General features: G+C 51.8%; 6 protein-coding genes across 6 annotated transcripts; 3 read left to right on the forward strand and 3 right to left on the reverse strand.

The window, feature by feature from the left end:
• Nucleotides 1-74: 74 nt before the first annotated feature.
• Nucleotides 75-1,781, reverse strand: GAB1 (GPI-anchor transamidase subunit GAB1; the record flags this gene model as incomplete). The annotated part of the gene is made up of 7 exons (XM_076630134.1): nt 75-334; nt 438-562; nt 629-772; nt 847-1,093; nt 1,158-1,258; nt 1,323-1,587; nt 1,655-1,781. 7 exons carry the CDS (start codon nt 1,779-1,781, stop codon nt 75-77), a joined length of 1,269 nt encoding a protein of 422 aa, XP_076489892.1.
• A 95-nt stretch (nt 1,782-1,876) lies between these two features.
• Nucleotides 1,877-4,019, forward strand: JCM6883_003429 (acyl-CoA dehydrogenase family protein; the record flags this gene model as incomplete). Its single annotated transcript, XM_076630135.1, has 12 exons — nt 1,877-1,924; nt 1,994-2,250; nt 2,326-2,408; nt 2,495-2,660; nt 2,734-2,745; nt 2,822-2,843; nt 2,926-3,093; nt 3,155-3,228; nt 3,317-3,449; nt 3,507-3,554; nt 3,627-3,842; nt 3,942-4,019. 12 exons carry the CDS (start codon nt 1,877-1,879, stop codon nt 4,017-4,019), a joined length of 1,305 nt encoding a protein of 434 aa, XP_076489893.1.
• A 373-nt stretch (nt 4,020-4,392) lies between these two features.
• JCM6883_003430 (uncharacterized protein) lies at nt 4,393-7,420 on the forward strand (the record flags this gene model as incomplete). The annotated part of the gene is made up of 11 exons (XM_076630136.1): nt 4,393-4,566; nt 4,699-4,871; nt 4,935-5,132; nt 5,194-5,454; nt 5,517-6,033; nt 6,101-6,281; nt 6,346-6,471; nt 6,538-6,766; nt 6,834-7,030; nt 7,094-7,151; nt 7,225-7,420. 11 exons carry the CDS (start codon nt 4,393-4,395, stop codon nt 7,418-7,420), a joined length of 2,310 nt encoding a protein of 769 aa, XP_076489894.1.
• Nucleotides 7,421-7,805: 385 nt separating this feature from the next.
• Nucleotides 7,806-8,570, reverse strand: JCM6883_003431 (mitochondrial pyruvate carrier family protein; the record flags this gene model as incomplete). The annotated part of the gene is made up of 6 exons (XM_076630137.1): nt 7,806-7,905; nt 7,976-8,102; nt 8,177-8,247; nt 8,318-8,350; nt 8,422-8,428; nt 8,507-8,570. 6 exons carry the CDS (start codon nt 8,568-8,570, stop codon nt 7,806-7,808), a joined length of 402 nt encoding a protein of 133 aa, XP_076489895.1.
• A 162-nt stretch (nt 8,571-8,732) lies between these two features.
• JCM6883_003432 (uncharacterized protein) lies at nt 8,733-12,098 on the forward strand (the record flags this gene model as incomplete). The annotated part of the gene is made up of 8 exons (XM_076630138.1): nt 8,733-9,305; nt 9,377-9,643; nt 9,697-9,858; nt 9,927-10,040; nt 10,103-10,159; nt 10,221-10,304; nt 10,369-11,551; nt 11,626-12,098. 8 exons carry the CDS (start codon nt 8,733-8,735, stop codon nt 12,096-12,098), a joined length of 2,913 nt encoding a protein of 970 aa, XP_076489896.1.
• A 187-nt stretch (nt 12,099-12,285) lies between these two features.
• URC2 (Urc2p) lies at nt 12,286-15,116 on the reverse strand (the record flags this gene model as incomplete). The annotated part of the gene is made up of 6 exons (XM_076630139.1): nt 12,286-12,981; nt 13,047-13,764; nt 13,825-14,592; nt 14,648-14,800; nt 14,860-14,901; nt 14,995-15,116. The coding sequence occupies 6 exons, from the start codon at nt 15,114-15,116 to the stop codon at nt 12,286-12,288; spliced, it is 2,499 nt and encodes an 832-aa protein (XP_076489897.1).
• Between the last annotated feature and the right edge of the window lie 122 nt (nt 15,117-15,238).

Genomic DNA, 15,238 nt, shown 5'->3' on the forward strand with positions numbered 1-15,238 from the left:
TATTCGTTATCCTCTCTTTTGTTGTACTCTTCCTAATTCTGTGTACGCAAACAATTCTTTCGACATTACGTCTTCTACCGTTGAACGATTGCCCATTTCCCTTCTTTCACTTTCTCCCTCCCTTCTTTGCTCAGTCCCATCCCGACTAGGCGTTTCCCTCGAGCCTGCATGAACTCCAGCGCCCATCCCCCTTGACTGATCGCCCAGACGAGGGTTGAAGCGTAGAAAAAGTTTGCGTTGCCGGAACCGGAGTAGAGCCAGAGGTGATGGAAAGTGGGGAGGAGGCAGAGAGCGTAGAGAGGGAGGAGACTGTGGAAAAGGGTAGAAGAGACATCTGTTTTGACCGTGAAGAAACCACCGGGAGATGGATTAGCGCCCTCACAGCTCGAGCTTGAAACACACGATGTTACCGAGGTTGACATCTGAGAGAGACGTACAAGGTAGCAACTCGCTGTAGCACGCTAGCAGAACATGCCAGAGCGCATAATCTCCGAGTGTCGGATAGCTGTTCAATAACGTATAGCTTCCTATCAGGAGAACGATCGCGAACAAGGCGTCCTTGCTATGTAGCACCGAGTAGATCAGGTTAGTCATGAATCCGAACGATCAGCGCGAAAAGCAAACTCACCGATAGAAATACGTCAACGGAGCGACGTAGACGAGGGGATGAAGGGCGAAGACGACGAGGAAGAAGGAGCGGAAATGATCGAACATCTCGATGAAGAAGTACCAAGTGAGGCCGATGTTGGGAGTCAAATCTGGGATTGTCAAACTGTTGAGAGGCAGAATGTCTCGGTCAGTCGGTCTTTGCTCTTATACAAGATTCGCAAGGCTCATGGGACGTACATGAGACCGTAGACACTCGACAAGAAATCCCAACTGCCTGTGAACCATCGACTTGCAAAAAGGAGAATCATTTGATGTGCGACAAACGCGATCGCACCCCTCAGAGCGTCCGTCTTGAGAGATCTTCGAGCCGCGGAGGGGTTTTGCATGTGGTTTGCGAGGAGGACAAGAGGTGGGAGGAGGAGAACGGGATGCAGTCGAAGATGAGTCGCGAAGGAGAGTAAGAAAACCGCAGAAAGAAGCGAGCCTGATGGTGATCTCGCCGGGATCAGTAAGGTTGTCTCAAAGAAGGTTGGAGTATCGGGACTCACCTGAGATAGCTGATTCAAGTGCAAGGGCGAGGAAAAGGTTCGAAAAGACGACGGTCGATCGAGCGAGATTTGTTGCGACCGAGAATGGATGCAACAGATACCTAAACGAGCGCAATCTCGTCAGTACATTTTCGAGTGTCGTGTGCCCGATCGAAGGCTACTTACAGGAGAGCTATTCTCGAACCGGTCCAGCGTTTCTCTCCTTCATCTTCGAGCAATTTCCCTCGATCCCGTCTATCCGCAATTCTCGCTACTGCCCAAGCGATTCCGACATCTGCCACTGTCCACACGAGGAAGCTGATCCATTTTGGAGTGATAGCGGCGTCGGTGAGAGGGCCGACGAGGGCGAGAAGGAGCGGAGGAGCGTGAAAGGATCCAGCGGCGTAAGGGTTCAACTGGAGCTTCGTGAGTAGGTAATAACCTTCTTGGACTATGTACAGAGTGGCATGAGTCAGCGAGCGAGACGCGTGTCGACGAGAGAGATGTAGAGAACTGACGGCGTTGCCAAGATGAATGAGGGGTTGTAAGCTCATTCCGATGAGCTAGCAGCAGGGGAAGAGGTGTACAGCTGAGTAGCAAACGGAGACCGGCTCCTTGGGCGAGCGTGAGAGCGAGTCTCGGCATCTTGACGAGCGAAAGCTCTATCCGGTCGGACGTCGGTTATTGTGAGGCCTTTCCCTTTCTCCTCCTTTCACATTCTTCGACGACTCGCCTCCATCATGCCCTACGGTTCCCTCACCCCCTTTGCAGAGCCGGCCTTCTACCGCGTGAGTCCCGTTTCTCCTCTTCCCTTCAACTTCTCCCCACTTCAGCTCACCTCGCTCCCTCTTGGCTAGGATCTACCTTCTCCCTATCACAAAGAGTCGCACATCAAGCTACGTGAAGCTATCCGACAATGGGTCGAGAAATATCTCATGGACGTCCCGTACGAGTGGGAAGAAGAGACACTAGTCGTCGACCCGGCTGTTTATCGACAGATGGCGAAAGACGGCATCTTGACTGTACTCGGTTTCGGTACGAAGATCCAGAAGAAGTACGCAAACCCTGACGGTACTGTTTTCGGTGGTGTCAAAGCGGAAGAATGGGACGGATTGTGCGTTTTTCTTTTTGCGTAAGTCACTTCGTCTCGCTTCCGTGCTGAATAGTGTTCTTTCTTCATCTTGTGTAGCCACGACGCGATCATGATTGACGAAATTCATCGTTGCGGCTCACTCGGAGTCGGACAGGGACTCTGCGGTGGTCTCCAAATCGGTGGGTCGCTTCCGTCTTTCATGTTACGCGCTCGTGCTTGCCGATCTGACCCTCTCGATGTGGCGACTTCGTTGGTCGCGGATTAGGTCTTCCGCCTATCTACCATTTTGGAAGTCAAGAGCTACAAGATCGAGTCCTTCCCGAGGTGTTCTCTGGAAAGAAGAGGATCTGTCTCGCAATCACTGAGCCACAAGCGGGTTCCGACGTCAAGAACTTGTCGACTTCTGCTGTTCTGAGCGAGGATGGTAAACAGTGAGCCTGCCCTGACCGCATTAACGAGCTCGGAGCCGAGGCTGATCTTCGTGTTGTTTGGTCTTCGCGCCAGCTACATCGTCAAGTAGGCTATTCCTCGTGTTTCAACTCTATGAGAGTCGCTATACTGACTTCTTGCCTCACTTCTGCTCCATGTGTAGCGGTACCAAGAAATGGATCACCGTGAGTCGAGTCTTCCACGTCACTCGCCTTTCCCTTATCTCGCAACTGACCCAGCTTCAGCGCATTCCCTTCCCAAACGCAGAATGGTATCTATTCCGACTACTTCACCACTGCTGTCCGAACCGCCGGGAAAGCTGGCGATACGAAAGGCATTTCGTTCTTGCTCATTTCGCAAACCGAAGGAGTCACTTGCAAACGAATGAAGATGTCTGGACAACACTGCGCTGGAACTACCTTCCTTACGTTCGAGGTGAATGCCCCCCCTGAAGCTGGCAAGAGCTGGAGACTAACTCAAATTTGACGGTTTTTAGGACGTCAAAGTTCCGGTTGAAAATTTGATCGGTTCAGAAGGCGAGGGATTCAGAATGGTTATGTCGAACTTTAGGTAAGTTCAAATCAACTCCCTATTACTTGAGAAGAATCCCGACGAAAAACAACACCGCTGAGACAAAAGGTTTCTGAAACTCAAATAGGCACGAGAGATGCATGATCTCTCTGGTTGCTCAGCGACTAGCCCGCGTGTGTATCGAAGATGCCTTGAACTACTCGACCCGTCGCAAAGTTTTCGGAAAGCGGTTAATCGACTCTGAGGTCATTCGAAACAAGGTCAGCAGCTTCGTTCTCCATTCCACAATCTATACTGAGATCCTGTTGCTTTTCCAGTTTGCACACATGGCGAGAGTCGTCGAGTCTCAACAAGCTTGGCTCGAAGTATGTTTCTCTTTCCTCCTCTCTGCTGTTCTCGACTCTGCTTGTCGACTGATTTAGCGCCACTCGACGTAGTCCATCATCTACATCTCCGACAAGCTGCCTCACGACGAAGCGAACAAGCGATTAGGAGGTGTAACGGCTCTGATGAAAGCTCACGCCTCGATCACGCTCGAGTTGGTGGCGCGAGAGGCGGTGCAAGTACTCGGAGGAATCGGACATACGAAAGGAGGTATTGGAGAAAGGATTGAGCGCATCAGGAGGGACGTGAAAGGTGTCGCGATTCCAGGAGTGAGTTTTTTCGCTGCTTTTCGACAACCTCCCGACGCTCTCTCTGCGCTCGTCACGATCCCGACAATTCACCTCACTGACGATCTGGCTTGGCTGCAGGGATCCGAAGAGATCATGCTCGACAACGGAGTCCGTCAAGAGGTTCGTCTCGCGCTTGGACTCGGGGCGAACTTGTAGTCAGGTTCCTCATATTCTGGGTTCGCCGTGTTCTGGATGTAAGCAGTATCGGTTCTGTAATGGTTTATACATTCTCGGACGAGTTCTTCAGGGCGTCTGCGCACGCTGAAACTTGCAAGTCTCGATTTCGACCTGCGAAAGTGAAAAGAGCGACGTTTCTCTGTCTCTCTGCGATCCTCCTCAGGTTCATTCGTCACCTAACGACCTCCAGTACACTGAAGCGTGTTCTCGAGCTCACGTCTCGAGTGGCGATTCCGAACTCTATCTTTGATTAGAAAATGAACTCGATTGTTGACTTGAATTTCGGCCAATCGTTTGGTTCAACTTTCCACTCTTCACCCTCGATTCTCTCGCACCAGGACCATCGCAGAAGATGAGTGAACCTACAAGCAAACGTGCGCGCACAGATGCGCCAGTCGACAACCCTTACTTGGCTCATTTGAACGAACCTCACAAAAGAATGACTGGAGGCGCAAACGGTGGATCAGCCCCGTTCGATGGATGGATTCCGAGGAAGATCAATGGCAAACAAGTAGAGAACGCTATGGTACGTTCATTCTCTCCGTTTCGAGTGGCAGAACTCGAGAGAGAAAGATCGAGAGATCAACTCGATCACTTCTCTCTCCCCTCTCGGAGCTAGACTCGTTCAGCAGAGCTAATTCTGGATGCTATTGAGCAGGCTGGAGAAGTCAACCCGTTCACCCTTCGACCTCACTCGAAGAAATACTTCGACATCTTCGAAGTCCGCAAAAAGCTCCCTGTGCATCAACAGATGAGCGAGTTCCTCACCATGTTCGAAGAGAGTCAATTCGTAGTACTCTCAGGAGAAACTGGTTCCGGTAAAACTACTCAGTACGTCAAAATTTCCTTTTGCTTCGCTGATTCTCTTTCTCTAACCTATTCTCCTTCCGCTAGAATCCCTCAATACGTTGCTTATGCCGATCTTCCTCACCTCAAGAGACCTGGACTTCAAGTAGCCTGTACCCAACCCAGGCGAGTTGCCGCGATGAGTGTAGCGAAACGTGTTGCGGACGAAATGGACGTTTCACTGGGAGAAGAAGTCGGTTACAGTATTCGTTTCGAAGATTGCACAAGTCCAAACACTTTCCTCAAGTGAGTAACGGTTCTTCAGAGCTCCGAGACATCCGAGACTGACGCATTCTCCGTAAAAAAGATACATGACCGACGGTATGCTCTTGCGTGAAGCCATGAACGACCACATGCTCTCTCGATACTCGACTGTCATCCTCGACGAAGCCCACGAACGTACTCTGGCTACCGATATCCTCATGGGTCTCCTCAAAGATATCGCGAAACGTCGTCCCGATCTCAAGATCGTAGTCATGTCTGCGACTCTCGATGCCGCCAAATTCCAGAACTACTTCTTCGGCGCTCCCCTTCTCAAGGTTCCCGGTCGAACATTCGCTGTTGAAATGTGAGTACCTCTCTCGATTGATTCTCGCAAAAGAGGAAAACTCACCTTTTCTCCTTTCGCAGCTTCTACACTCCTGAACCTGAACCCGATTACCTCGAAGCCGCAATTCGCACAGTGCTCATGATCCATCAAGCTGAACCTGAAGGAGATATTCTGGTGTTCTTGACGGGAGAAGAAGAAATCGAAGACGCGTGTCGGAAAATCATGGTCGAAGCGGATCAACTGCCTCATCACGTCGGTCCCCTCAAAGCTGTTCCTCTGTACTCTTCCCTCCCTCCTCAACAGCAGCAACGCATCTTCGATAAGGCTCCTCCTCCCCGCACTCCCGACGGTCCTCCCGGTCGCAAGGTCGTCATTTCAACCAACATTGCCGAAACTTCGCTTACGATTGACGGAATCGTTTACGTCGTCGATCCCGGTTTCTCGAAACAAAAGATCTACAACCCTCGTATCCGAGTCGAGAGTTTGTTGGTCAGTCCAATTAGTAAGGCGAGTGCGAATCAGCGAGCTGGACGTGCAGGACGAACAAGACCCGGAAAGTGTTTCCGTCTCTATACCGAATCCGATTTCGTCAAAGAGGTGAGATCTCTCTGCTTCATTCTTGGCGTTCGCTCGAGACTGACGCGACCGCTTCTCCATCCTCTAGCTCGAAGAACAAACTTATCCCGAAATTCTACGATGCAATCTCGCTTCAGTTATTCTCGAACTCAAGAAACTCGGTATCGACGATCTCGTTCACTTCGATTACATGGATCCTCCTGCACCCGAGACTGTCATGCGAGCTCTCGAACTCCTCAACTACCTCGCAGCTTTCGACGATGAAGGAAGTGAGTCAATTCCATTCTTCTTCAATCTCGTCGCGTTGACCACTGACATTTCGATGATCGCCAGACCTCACACCGCTCGGAGACATTATGTCTGCCTTCCCTCTCGAACCTCAACTCGCCAAAATGCTCATCGTCTCTCCCGAATTCAAATGCTCGAACGAGATCCTCTCGATCGCCGCGATGCTTTCCGGTATGTCGAGTCACAATTGTCCATTGTCTGTCCGTATGGCTGACTCGCTCATTTTACTTTCATCAGTTCCCAACCCTTATCTCCGACCGAACTCTCAACGGAAAGAAGCCGACGAGGCGAAAGCTCAATTCGCTCACCCTGCAGGAGATCACTTGTCGCTTCTCAACTTGTACCACGCGTACAAAGGAAACCCCGACGCAAACTGGTGTTGGAACAACTACGTTTCGTTCAGGGCGATGCAACAAGCCGACAATGTTCGAAATCAACTGAAGAGGAATATGGAGAAGCTCGATCTGTATGTTCTCCACTCGTCGCTTTCCTCGCAGTACTTGACACAGCCTCTGACATTGCTTCACTCGTAGCGATCTTGTTTCAACGGCGTTCGAGGACAAATCCTACTACGAGAACATCCAAAAAGCTCTCACCTGCGGTTTCTTCATGCATGTCGCTCATCGAGAAGGAGAGAAGAACTCTTACATGACGATCAAGGATTTGCAAGTCGTTGGAGTTCACCCGAGTACCGGATTAGACCACAACCCTGAATGGCTCATCTACAATGGTTCGTTTTCTATTTTCCTTCGAACTTGTGGGACTAATGCTGACTTTCGCTCATCGTCGACAGAGTTCGTGCTCACTACTCGCAACTTCATTCGAACAGTCACCGAGGTTCGACCGGAATGGTAAGCTCTTACCCTCCTCTCGAACGATGTCTTCTTCGAACGTCGCTGATCCATGCTGTTCTCGTGGTTGCAGGCTATGGGAGTTCGGTTCTTCTTACTTCGATCCTACCAACACGAAAGCGTTCCCCGATTGCGAAGCTCGACGGATCTTCGAACGAATCGCTAGCGGGAAATACAAGGGAGGGAAAGATGCTCAACTCGGTTACTCGGGAGGAAAGGCGAAGAGCTCGAGGAAAGAGGGAAAGAAGGACAAGAAGAAGAAGTATTAGGTATCGAGAGAGTCTCGATTTCGCAACGTAGAGTCATCGCATTTCTCGTTTCTTCCGATTGAGCCGAGAGCAAGTTGCGAGTCGCGAGTCTTTGAGCATCCTCTTGCACGAGCATCGACATTCTCGCCGCGACTGGGCGATCGGGCTTCCAGTTAGAGAGTTGAGCGTTTCGAACGTCACGAAGAAGCTTCCATCATTCTCGACTAACTTTAGTTTCCGGCTGCTGAAGTCTCCATCTGTGCTAGTCGCCTGACGCAAAACCTCGAAAGATGCCCTCAACGAAGTCTATATTGCCAGGAGAGTCAAAAAAAGGGAAATGATATACAAACTGAAAACGACCCTGACATGATGACCCAGCGAAACGCTGCCTACTGCACAGTCGTTCTTACTTGGTGGAGACAGCAGCTTCGAGCTTCTCCTTGGCTTGCTTCGCTTCATCTGCTAGTCGGATTGTGGCTTGTTCCGCAGGCGATTTTCGAGACCAACTGAAAGAGAGATGCGTAGACGATCAGCGACTCGAGAACAGACATGCGAAGAAGAGGAGATGATACGTACTCCCATGCTCGGTAAAGACTGGTGATACCGGTTCCAGCGACGAAACAATTCACGGCAGCGAGGGAATAATTGACGGGAGTGATGACGAACGAGTAGCGAACCCAGATAAGTCCGGTAGCAGTCAAGGCTAACACATCAGCGACGAGGACGCAATCAGCTCATGAACAAGTCGGAGGACAGAGCGAAGGGAAGAATGCGAACCCAAATTTTGAGGAACCGAGATGACTTCTGCTGGTCGCGAAAGATCCTTGAGTCCTGCTGCAACGAGACCCCTATCAGAGAGCGCTGAGAAGCGTCAGTCAACTACGCGCAACGGAGGTGAGGAGAGAAAGGTTGACACACCATTTGAACATGGGAGCCCAGAAGAAGACAGTTCTTTGAGGGAAAGGTGGTCTAGTCAGCTTCAGATAACATACATCTACAGACCTAGCTACATTTTGGCTTACTTGGGACCTGTCGCGACGAGAAAGATGAAATGAGAGATGAGTTGTTGGGCGACTCGGGATTCGATTCAAACGAGTTGGAACTTACCTGCTGGCGAGTTGATGAACTGTTGAAGTTTCGAAGTAGATGCTGATGCGACTGGAGCGGCCATTGCTTTGCTAGAGAGAAGAGTTGATGATTAGGGCTCAGGCGACAATCCACCCTTTCAATTCAATATTCAGATTCGAAACTTCCCTTGAGGCAGATCTGACCATGGGAATGACGTTCTGAATCCGCTTTCTCTCTCGCCTTTCTCACTCATCTCACCTCGAAGATGAGTTACGCACCAGAACCTTCTCCAGCTCCGACTCTCGCGGGAGTACCAGGCTACTACTTCCCCGAAACCCCCGATTCGACGATTCACGAAGATCCTCTCGACCGTCAGCCATCCGCAGTGACCGAATCATCCTCAGAGTCGACTCCAGTTAAAGGAGATTACGCACACAGGGTCAACAATGCAGTAGGAGTAGCGATGGGAGCGGCAGCAGGGTTCCTCGTCGGTGGTCCAGTTGGCTCCCTCTTCGGAGGTGGAATCGTCGGACTCGTCGAATCCGAAAACGATGGACTCAAATCGCATGCAGACGAACTACCTTCCTCGACCATAGGAACACAAGATAAGGCGTTCGACGTTCAAAGCGAGAACTCGCAGCACGCTCTCGAAGAATCTCCCGCTCAGAAACTCGTCAATCCCGAAGACGCCGACGAAGGATCAAAGTTGACTGGAGCTGGAGCGCTAGGAGGAACCCTGTTGGCTGGAGGAGCTGGAGCTAAAGTCGCGGAAAACGAAGTCGCGGAACCGAATGAGGAACATTCGCTTACTCCTATCGCTACTCGTTCGGAACTACCCGTGAGTTCAACGGGCCCTCCCTATAATCCAGTACTCTTCGGCTGATTGCTTACGCTGTCCTACTTCTATAGGAACAACCTGCCGCTCCCGAATTCGGAACTCCAGTAATCGAAAAGGAACAAGCTGAACTCGCACACTCTCCCGCCCAACGCCTCTTGGGAGAACGTTCAGAATCAACCGTCGGAGCAGAGAACATCCTCCTCGCAGGTGGAACTGGAGCAGTCATCGCAGATAGGGAAATCGAAGAACCAACTTTGGAATCGCCAGAGCAAGAAGTCGCTACTTCTGCTGCGACCACAACTGAAGCAGAAGGTGAAAGTGAACCTCTCGAACGCCAAGTGAGTCGCCTCATTCGCTTTCTCCTCGAATCAATACTGATTCCCTGTAGTAGGTCTCTTCGATTCCAAACCCAGCTCCCGAAACTCCTCGACCCACTGCGACGACTCAACCTTCGACGAGTAGCTTTACTGCCGCTGTCCTCGCTGCAGGAACTGGTATTGGAACCCCTACGAGAGAAGACGTCCCTCTCTCGATGACTGGTTCAACCGGAGTAGTCAGTTTTCTTCTTCTTCCATCCTCACGAGTACTTATCGAGCTGATACCCCACTTTCCTCTTGTTAGCACCCCCTCGTTCAAGCGTCGGATCAATCCATGAAAGATACCGATAGCGGGAACACTGCTACCCCCGAGGAAGTCGAATCGTCTGCGAAACCCACTACTCACACCCACCCGAACGTGAGAGATGTGCTACAGTCTCCTACACGGAGAAGATACTGATTTCATTTGCGCTCTCGCAGATCTTCCCCGTTTTCCCTCAAACACAATCTGACGTTCCGGTCGTTTCTGACAAAGAGGTAAGCCTTCGATCTCCCGGAGAGGATCGCTCGAGGTTTGGCTCATCGCATTGTCCGTTAGATTACGCCGGAACTCACGGAAGAAGCTACGATTCCCGCGTCCGCCCAACCTTCGGAAGAAATCGTTCACAACCCTCCTCCTCATGTAAGCTCCACTCTGTTTGAGAACCGAGAGATGTCCATGACTGACGTTCAATGGTTTCGATCAGACTCTCGAAGCTCTCACGCCGGCGAGCACTGCCGTTGAACCTGAATCGAATCAACCTCGAGATTTCCAACCCTACTCTCCTCCCATCGTCGGCGAAGATCAAGAAGAAGAGGCTGTCACCCAGGACAAGGGTAAAGGGAAAGAGAAGGAAGTCGAATACGTCGCTGCGGGAGCTGGAGCAGGAGTAGGAGCCGCCGTTATCGCCCACGAGCTTCGCGAGAAACGTTCGATCGATTCAACCGAAGGAGGAACTTCGTCTCAACCCGGATCGATCTTCCAAGAGAACTTCACTCCTCAACCTCAACCCGTCGAGTACAACCCTCTCGCGGTCGAGAACCAACGAGCGATTCCTCCTCAACAAGCTCAAGGCGATCCCGTTCTCGTCATGCCGTCGGCGTTGGACAAGGGCAAAGGAAAAGCGATCGATCCTGAAGACCTCCAGAGCGTTCCCGCTACGTCGCCGGAACAAGCTGGATTCGCTCCTGGTGCGCCCAAGACGATCGCGACGGAAGAATTCGCTCATCTTTCTCAACCTGCTCCTCAAGCCGAAATCGCAGCTCAGCAAGACGTCCCGCAAACTTCGATTCGTAACGACGTCATTCCCACTCAAGTCAACGAAACGCCTTCGAAAGTGCCTGCCGTTGCTGGAACCGCTGTCGGAGCCGCTGCCCCTCTCGCGATCAACAACAATGCGACTTCGGCTCAGCTTTCTCAAGCTCCTCCTTCTCAGAAATCGGCTCTCCTTGCGCAACAACCTACGCCGGCTCACCAACCTACTCTCGTTCAACAGCCTGCTCCGATTCAGCAAACCCCTTTGGCCTCGCAGCAACAAGCTCCCGTCGTTCGAGAGAAAGCTCAACCTTCGCGAGTTTACGCCGCTCCTACTCCTGTCCAACCTCAAACTGCGCCTCAATCTCAGATTGTCCCTCCGACTCAACAACAAAGTCCCGTTAATCGCACCGCCAGTCCTCACGGTCTCGCAGAAGGAGTCGAACGTTCGCCACACATGAGGATTCAAACTCACTCGGACGAAGGAGGTCACAAGAAGCTTCATCGCAAGAGTTTGGCTGCCGACACCGTTCCTCTCGTCGGAATCGGAAAGACCAAGGCGTCGAAACCCGACAAGTCGCACGAGCACGAAGTGAGAAGGGACAGATTGATGGACAGCTTCTCCGGGGTTCCCGGTGAGTCTCTCTTCGTTGTCAGCCCATATCAAGCAATAACTGACTCGTTCGCTCTCTCCTGTTCGGGCGATTAGATCCTACGCTGCAACGTCAACAACCTGTTCCTGCACAAATGCACCATCAACAACCAATCGCGGCTCAACAACCTGTTCTTCGTCAGCAACTCCAACAACCTACCGTTCACTATCAACAACAACAACCGGGTGTCAGTGGCCACGATCACGCTGCGGCGAATCGAGGAACAGGAGTCAACGCTCAAAACAACGTCGTCCCTCCTCCTGTCGGCGCAGGATCGCACGTACAGACTCAAGTCCCGGCGAGAACTTCAGCTCCTTCCTCGCCTACTTCACCCACTGGCCACGGAAACGAAACGGTTCATCGCAAACTTTCGAAATCGAAACCTCGTCGCAAGAGCAACGCCTCGGTTGGATCGGAGAAGGGAGGGTTCCTTGGCAAAGTATTCGGTAGGCACTCGAGGTCGACGAGTGGTAGTGTCGACGGAGGAAGTAACCGTGGAAGTCTCGAGATGCAGAGACCTGCTGCGTAATTCTCATTGATCGTTTTCCTTTTCTCGATATATACATTTAGTTCTCTGTCCTTCGTTCGTGCTCTGTAGCTAGCTGTCCACTCATATTATACACGCTTACATCCAGTGTCTCCCTGTTCGTATCAAAACTATATCTGTCTCTCTCTGCTATCAGTCTCTGTTGAATCCGAATCCATTGCTCAAAGACTCAAAGGAAGTTAAATCCGGTCCCTGATCCGTTGCCGCCTCTGATGCTTCCATCTCCACTGAGAGTACTCCAATCAATCCCACCGTCCAGACTGAAGAAACTATCTGATCCGTCAAATCCGCTGGGCGAAACTCCCTCCAACAAAGCCGAAAACGGATCGATCATGTTCGTCGAAGAAGAGGAGCCGTTGAGAAGACCGATTCGGGGAGAGTGGTGCGGAGTAGGTTGGTAGGAGGTCGATAAGCTGAAATCGAAATTGTCGACCGAAGAAGAGGAGGAATCGAGAGGTGGCGCTGGAGGAGGGAAGGTAGGGGGCTGAGGGGAAAGAGTCGTCGAGCCGTTCGGCATGGTCCCGATTGAGTCTGGGTTGAGTAACGAATGAAGGGATTTCGATGGCATAGTCGTGCCGACAAGTCGAGGGCTCGAAGGAGCAGAAGTGACAGATCTTCTTCCACTGACGGCAGCGTCCCACACTTTTCGAAGAAACGCTGCTTGCTTCTTCGCCGGATGGGAGAAGCTTGGAGAGATCGCTTCGAGAAGATCGGCGCCGAAGAGGAGCAATCGACAGAGTTTGTCGGTTGGGAGCATCGGCGAGGGAGCGAGAGGTGGAGAATCGGCGGGAATGACTGTGAGATCCGAGCGAAGGAGACCTTCGTTGGCGAGTTTGGCGAGGAAGATGAGAGGGTAGCTGAACATCTGTTTCGCATTGAGATGATTCGAATCAGTACTTCCAAGGTAAGATCGAACGAACAAAGACTTACAACGCAAGTTAAACTATCACTGGCCATTTTGAGTGCCGCCACGACTTCTAGATCCGGTTCGAGGGACAAGTCTTGACGAGACCAGATCGTCTCCGGTACTCCTTTTCCCCATCTCCAACCTTTTCCCTCTGTTGAGGTAGCCAGCATCATATTCTCCGCTATCTTTGCCGCTCTGGCGACGTTATCCCTCTCTTCTTCCGATAACCCTGCGCCGCCTCCTCCGTTCAAGCTGCTACTTTCGTATCCTGCAGCCGCTCTCGCCCTCCGATCCTCCTTCCACCGATTGAAGGTGAATCCTCGTACCGTCAAGCGAGAGAATGACGCATAAGGGTAGAAGACAGACCAGGCGAGAGGGTCACGGGTTTCGGGGCTTGACAGCAGAGGTTCCCAGTATTCTTCCCAAGATTTCATTTCTTCTTCCCATCGGTTCAAGTCTGCCTCTTCGAGGAGACCGTTCTCCTTGCGAGAACTGAGCAGAGTTGAGAGAGTCGCGACGAGTTCGACACTCGCGGCGAGGCGGACGTCCGTCGGCTGGCCTTTGAGACTTGCGAATAGTCGAGTTGTTTTACAGGCGTCTTGTGGAACGAAGTTTGCTGATTTGCCGGATTGAAGTGCGCCGTGACTTTCGTGAAAGATGAGGGCGAGGTAGAGGCGTTGCTTCGCGATCACTTCTTCGGGGACGGGTTGAACGTGTTGATTCGCGAACGCTTGAGCGAAACTAAGCAAGACTGGGCAGCACTTCAGTCTCGGTCCTTCGAAGAGAAACGAATCCACTCACGAAGTCGCGATCGAAGGTAGACCTATGAATGCCGAAACTCTCGATACGAGGAGACGAAGCAACCAACTAGCCCGGACGTTCATCTTGCTTTTCGATTCGAGGTGAACTGGATTTTCGATCCCTTTCGCGCCGAGTGCGTCATATTGAACCGGTTTGTAAAGAAGGAGGAGATGGATCGCGCGGACAAAGTCGGTCGTGAGCGTGTCGGGCTGGGGAGACAGGATTTGGGGACCGAGAATCGCGTCGAGAATAGAGGAGATTTTTCGGTAGAGGGTGAGATTTTCTGCGGTACGAGGTCGATAGTAAACGGTGACGAGAAGAATGGCGTGGAACAGGAGAGGCGAGCGGTTCCGCACGTCTGAGGGTGATCTGTCGAGCGTCGTTGAGAGGAGGAGAGCCCACGGTTGAATCTTGTCGAAGAAGAGAGAGAACTCGGCTTCGCATTCTTCGGAACTCATGATGGATCTCGCGATAACGTCTGGGATCGAGGGATCGAGTCTCGTCGTGGTTGAAGGCCTCGATGGTCCCGAGAGGTCGACCAGTCCTTCGATCGCGATGGCTTCTCCCGCTGCTTCTACCGCATTCGTTCCGTCGTGGTCGTGATGTACTTCATGTTGCATTGGTACTGGGACGATATCGGAACCGGTCTGACTGCGACGTTGTGCTGATGTAGAAGGCTGGGCGATCGGAGGAAAAGGAAGTTGAGGGAATTGAGCACGCGAAAGTGCCGATTCGAGGGACTCGAGTCGTGCGTTCATCATGCGTAATCTACCTCAACGAGTCAGCTATCGTTTCTTTGCGAGGATAGAGCGAAAAAACTCACTGTTCTGCGACGTTCGAGTCAACGGTACTTCCCGACGCGACTGCCGGAGACGAGGCTCGAGGCACGGATCGTGATGTTGACGCATTGTTTGACAAAGTCGTATTCGAAGGAACAGGTCCAGCGGCGGAAGGAAAGATGCATTCCGTGCTCCATCTGCGTGAAAGCAAAATATCAGCTCGTATTGAATGTCGCTTCTTCGAGCGGTCGCTCACGTTCGGCATCGATGACAAGGTCCAGGTGGGCCATCGCAGCGTCTATCGGTACGAGTAAAGAGTCAGCGTTCGAGTACCTTGATCGGAGTTCCGACTCTGAGTTTAATCTCTCGTTCTGCAGCGGACAAGACTAACTGTTTAGCTTTATGACAACTCGTACATGCTGCCTTACTCCTGGCTAGCCTCGCCTTCTTTCCCGGCTCGCGTTCTTTCCCTTTCTTTGCTCTACTTGATGAAGTCGAATTGTCGTCGCTCATCTGCTCTTCCGGATCAAAGACTTGGCTATACTGGTTGATGTGGGTATGGCGTACGCTATCTGAACGAGTGGCGGGTGATTCGTGGTACGGAGGAGGAAGAGAGAAATGATTGTGTGCGTTGA

This window comes from Sporobolomyces salmoneus, assembly GCF_050403485.1.
Source record: "Sporobolomyces salmoneus JCM6883 DNA, S_salmoneus_JCM6883_v1_ctg8, whole genome shotgun sequence".
NCBI lineage: Eukaryota > Fungi > Basidiomycota > Microbotryomycetes > Sporidiobolales > Sporidiobolaceae > Sporobolomyces > Sporobolomyces salmoneus.